We start from the raw sequence: 5927 nt of genomic DNA on the forward strand, positions 1-5927 counted from the left end.
CTGTTTCAACATTTTTCTTTTTTACCCAAATGTACAAGGTATCTGCTCTTTGCTACAAAATTTCCTGAAAACTGAAGCATCATTATCGCGAATTGTCGGTGTCATCGAAAAAAGAGCATCCTAGTCCCGGACATTAAGTTTGTGTGAGTGCATCTCGATAAGACAAACACAGTTAAACAAGATTTTTTTTTTTCCTGTTCTAATACCGGTTCGGGCATCTTGGTAATGGTATAGTATACATCATGCTGTATTAGGAAAGGAGTATGTGCAAATATTTCAACGCCCAATCTGCCGATACTTACCTTTAGTGTTTGTTTGTTTGTGTGTGTGTGTGTGTATGTGTGTGTGTGTGTGTGTGTGTGTGTGTGTGTGTGTGTGGTTGAGTTTGCATGTATACTCAGTTTAGAGTGTAGTATATTCAAGTAGCATGGTTAACATGACATTTGGCTTTTCACAGTGATCTTCCAATTTTGATCTTCCATATAAGAACCAAAATATCCTTTCCAAAACTTATTAAATCTAGCCTTGATAAGTTCGTGGATCACAGATTTATATTCTTTTTCCGATTTGTGAAATTTCTTCACGTTCATATACGTTTTCAGTTCATACGTTTTCAGTTCAGGTTATAAAGTGACTGCCTATAAAATGGTGTCTTAGTTTTGATGGCGCCGATGTGAGATTAGAAAAAAAAGTGGCTAGCAAAGTCCGAATCGATATTAGAGAACAGGATATGAAAAATTCCTGTGCTATCGATACGTGACGTTGGTTGACTGCTGAGTGCGTAATGCTTCTGTAGAATTCGTATGTAGTTGCGGTACTATGACTTACGAGCGGTGATTATTGTGTTCCTTCGATAGAGGATCGCTTCATTATTGACTTTTCCCAGTGGTTTCGCTGCATGCCAGTTAAACTGTTCATCGAATGAAGGAGGTAGACGCCAGAATCATTCAGAGAAAATTAGCAGCAGGATGAAGATATTGCGATGTCGATACGGGAGAGTTTTATGTGTTAGTCCCATACGTCACATATCTCCTGTCATGCTTTCCCTTGAGTTAGATTTTGTTTCCGAGAAAAGTTGCTTTAAATCGTGTTATGGTTAACTTGTTTGATTGGTTTGTTTTTCTTGTCAATCTTTGACCTGTGCGGTATAGAGTATTGACATCGCAACATAGAGTGGGTCGACGGAATCCTACAAAATTATATCGATGTCTTTAGCACACACACACACACACCCATAAACAACACAGTCATTAAGCTTACCCTTTGATCAGTCTTGTAGTATATATTTAGTAAATTTCTTTTACTTGTGCTTACACCTTGGTTTTTATCCAAGGGATGGAATCATTCATGAAGATGACTTTGAATCATTATAGAACAATAAGAAAGTAGTAATTATTATGATGTCACAGGGGTGTGCCTAATGGAACGGATAGCCACCTTTGTGCTTGTTTGGTTTGTTTGTTTGTTTTTTGGTGGAAAATAATCAATTGAAATATTATTCAGTTTGATTTGATTTGATCTGAGATAAAGCTTGAAGAAATATCACAGAAATTGCCAGCGAACAAAAAGAAAAAATGATTTCAATGTTTCAAATGAACATGCGGTAACAAACATGGAGGAGGAGGTGCTAAGTTAAAATAATGGGGAGCAAGAAGAAAAATAAATTGATCAAGATAGGAAGAAACAAAAGTGTTGGTAGCACTGTACTCAAACCTCACATAAAAGGTTCGAGTTATTTGTCCATACACTGCCATACGTTGAGCATATTAAACAATTACAAAAGGCTGTGCTTTGAAATCCTTATTGATAGGTCACGCTGTGGTCTACTTCCCAAGTTTTCATCTTCATTCTACTTTATTGATTTTTCTCATGTTTATCAATTGATAAACTTCAGCCAAACAGCAGATTTGCTGGATTGAATTCAGTCCATTACAGCTAACGTATCTATCTCTGTGTGGTGGCAGACACCGGTTCTTCACTTAGCTCCTCGCTCTTACAAGCAAGTCATCTAGATTGACACAGTTCGATTTTTATTAACCTTCTGGCTGAAACTGTCTTCAAATGAACAGGGCCTCAGCACAGTAGTACCTGCAATGAGAATCTCAAATTGGAGGCCAATTGTCGGCGATCGCTCTAGCCTATCGGATTATGTGAATGTCTTGCTGGGTGATCGATAAAAAAGAGACATTATTCTCGCTGTCACTAATAATAGCCTCTATAACTTAGCCAGACAGAGTGTAGCAAACAGGGTGGAAAGCTCGAGTGATTTCGGAGTGATTAGGGTGAAGTTGACTAAAGAAAGATCTTTCTAAGTGTTTGTTGCCAGAGCAACCGTGCCGCCTGTTCTCGATAGACCAGGTTTAATAGTCTTTATACTCCAGGAGGACAATTGCAAGGATGTAGTATACATGTATAAATATGCCCAAGATACGTAGGAGGGCATTGCCAGGGGGAAAGGTCATAAACAAGTTTGAGAGCAGTATGTATGCGAGGAACTGGCAGAACAGATAGCAGAGGGTATATAAATGTACGAATGACACACTGTCCGCAAGGTTAAAGTGAAGAAAAGGCCACTTGAATGAATGAGAAAGTATAACAGGCACAACCTTTTGAAAAGAGATAGAACGTGGAACAATATTTTTGCCCAAGGTAGAGGCAGGTGAAATATATTTGGAATGGAGGAAAACAACCCGTAGCGAGTAAGATGTCAATTATTTATGGTGATGTAAGAGCGACGTAAACTGAGGAGAAAGAATTGAGAAAGGAAGGTTTGTTGATAGTCTCGAGATCTGAAACAGATCATGCGCTACACGAGAGCAAGTTCGATACTGAAATAAAATGCTTACAGCGCGTTGAGGAAATGTATTTCTGATAGAAACGTACGCCGTGCATTGTACTTGCATGTGGTTATCAACTGAGCTCGCACTATTACAAACAGAGCGTTATTATCAGGTTTGGTAATGTCTTGTAAATCTTATGTGCGTCATGGGTGCATTAACGTTGTGCGAAAATCTATTTCATATGTAATTGAGACTAAAGATCCCTAAACACGAGGCGTGGGCATACTGTACTGAGTATATCGTCGTTCTGTCTTGGGAAGTGAATGAAGGAAGATCTGTAATTTTCTTTCAGAAACTGGAATCAAAAAAGTGACATATGGTTTCTAATTCTTCAACAAACAATGACAAAGAACTTTCTTCGTGAAATAAATCTTTTCTCAATCTCCTTGAAGTGCCCAGCATTAAAAGGAAAAATAACGAAGAATCTACGGTAGATTTCCGAATACACTATTGCACAATAACTTTTATGCGTCTTCCCCTTTGTTCTTTCTTTTAGATACAGTGAAAATCTCACGAATGACGAACGGACAGCGCTTGTGAGGGAAGTCTACCAGTCATGTCGCAGAAGGTTGGCCGCAGTCTCCGGGTCGGGATGGCGGACAGACAGGCTGGCGGAGTCCTCGGCATGGGTAACCCCGGCGAGGAGCGGCGACTGGCGGCGACGCTGCGGAAGATCGACCGCGAGAAGAAGAAGCGGGAATCGGCGATGGCGTGGAACCAGCGCAGTTTCTTCATCAAGCAAGTGTTCGATCAGGACAACGAGCTGCGGTTCGTCAAGGCCTCGCAGCGACCGAAGTACCTCGAGTACATCCCGCCGCCTCCACCGGACGGAGACACGAGCTGGATAAAGGGAGAATACGTCTTCAGCTTCGATACGAAGAAGAAGAGTCCTGGAGAGGGCAGGAGTCATAAAGGAAGTCGTCACCACCAGGAACCTGCAGAGGAGCCAGTGGAAGAGGTGCCGGTAGACGAACTCGCGGCTGTCGCCGAGGCGCAGGCCGGCCAGGAAAATGAGGCCGAATCGAAGCTGGAAGTGGTTAGCGTGAAGGACGAGAACGAGAACGAGACGAAAACGCCCGAAAAACGAGACGCGCTTCAAGGGACGTTCGGCCGACGTCAAAAGCTAAACATGCCTTTGTTAATGACAGGCGCTTGGAAGTCAAAGAATGACGAAGGAAAGAAAGAGGACGACGAAAAGTTAGAGCCCATGAAGGAGGCTGATGAAAAATTAGAAAAGGTTGACGAAAAACAAAACGTATCAGAGGAAAGTGCTCCAGCTCCACCGATTTTAGTAAGGAATGCAACTGAAGGATCGCCAGAGGCCTCAAAACCACGAGTGAAATTTCCTGTTCTGAAAGTTAAAGCCCTCGGTCTCTTCGCTGCATCGTTTAAGAAAAACGATTCGTTTCCTCCCCTCCCAAACGCTCGGCAATCTCAGCCACAGCTGCCGTCGCAACCAGCACCAGATACAACCTCAACTCTTCCACCGACTCTCTCCGGAGCTTTAACAGGTTCGTCAACCACGCCCGCCTTACCGCCCCAAACCGCTCCAGCGAACGTTGAGGTACCCCGTCCAGGAAGCATTAGCCTCCCGAACTCGCCCCAGGCAGAGCGGAAGCCGCTCGTCCGCCAAAACAGCGACCACGCCATGCACGTCGAACGCCCGGGGACCGAGCACGTGTCGAGGTCGTTGCCCACGCGAGGAGATGCTACTCCTCGCAAATCGCGGCAGGGTTGGAGGCGACACTCGTCCAGTCACCACGTCGAGAGGTCTAAGCAGCACACCGCTGACAAAGCCTGCAAATCGGCCAGTTCTGCCATGCCCAAGATCAACCGCAATTTCTCCGCCAGACCGTCGGTTGCTGGCAGCTCGCACAGTGGCGGAAAGGAACCGAAGAACTCGTGGGAGAAAGTGGCTAGCGATGCCGACTCGACTGAGCAAACTAAACCAAAGAGAGAAACCCTTGGCTTCGTCGAAAATGACAATCGCGACCAAGACGAAATCGAACTAAAGGTTATCCGTCGCATTGTGAGAACGTTACCGGCGCAGCTGATGATTAAGACGACGAAGCGAGAAGTGGAGGCGGGCTGCGACGGGGCAGTAGTTCGTCAGAAACTGATGGACCGAGCTAGGGCCGAAATGACGAGAAGAGCCTCTCTGGATCCACGTTTCAGAAATTTGGAAAAGTCACTTACTTTTCCACAAAAATGATTAGTTGTTTCCTTATCTTCAATGATGCAATACAGAGCGCAGGGGTTTCACCCTATATATAACTGTGTCGTATATTTTCAAATTACAAGATCACTGATAAGATTGACGATGTCAAATCATCCTTACATGACCTAAATGTCAATCCGGTAATTGAAAAAAAAAAACAAAACAAAAACAAAAACAAAAACAAAAATTACGGCAAACTTATAACGTTGACAGCACACAATTTCTCATTCTGCCCTATATTTCATTTGGCAACATGCGCAGAACCCGCATAATCGTCATATTCAGAAAACGCTTTGGAATGGACCGTTTCTGTTTTGGATTGCAATTCCTGCATGTTTCTGTTCCGACACCCTAGTAACGAATCATTTCATTCATCTCTGCTTCCTCCAAGTAGGTTTGGAGGCAGAAATTCACTTATTTGTTGCCAGGTAGGGCAAGCGTAATATAAGCTTTGTGGTTGCTAGGGGCAATTTTGTGAACAAGGCATGCATAGAATTTGAATACAGTACCGAAACGGTCTATTTGTACTCTGCGGCTAAACGGATATGTTTTACCGATAACTGTCGCTCAATGTGACGTTGCAGCAAACATTGTGATTAAAATTCTTACTTTCAAGTTGATATGGATAACCTTTCTCTAATGTTAACGCGTGCAGTCCTCATACTTTCAACGGTATCATACTTTGGTGAAAAATGATATTTTCTTAAGGATCTTTTATAAAGGTTTAATCGAAATATACGTCTGGTCATAGTCAGATATAACTGTCAGTAAACCATCGTAAACGAGACCCGATTGGCCCTTTCATGGCTCTGTTAAAATTTGTCCTGTTTTGGAGATAAAGCTTTTGTATAAAGAAGCTGAAAGGATAT

General features: G+C 43.0%; 1 protein-coding gene across 1 annotated transcript; it reads left to right on the forward strand.

Moving 5' to 3' along the window:
• The first annotated feature begins 3396 nt into the window (after nt 1-3396).
• On the forward strand, nt 3397-5052 carry LOC139709289 (uncharacterized). The gene has a single exon (XM_071621238.1). The coding sequence runs from the start codon at nt 3397-3399 to the stop codon at nt 5050-5052; it is 1656 nt and encodes a 551-aa protein (XP_071477339.1).
• The last annotated feature ends 875 nt before the right edge of the window (nt 5053-5927 follow it).

Source organism: Diadema antillarum, unplaced genomic scaffold (genome assembly GCF_040938485.1).
Source record: "Diadema antillarum isolate AM-2024a unplaced genomic scaffold, OU_Dant_1.0 seq00001425_RagTag, whole genome shotgun sequence".
Lineage (NCBI taxonomy): Eukaryota > Metazoa > Echinodermata > Echinoidea > Diadematoida > Diadematidae > Diadema > Diadema antillarum.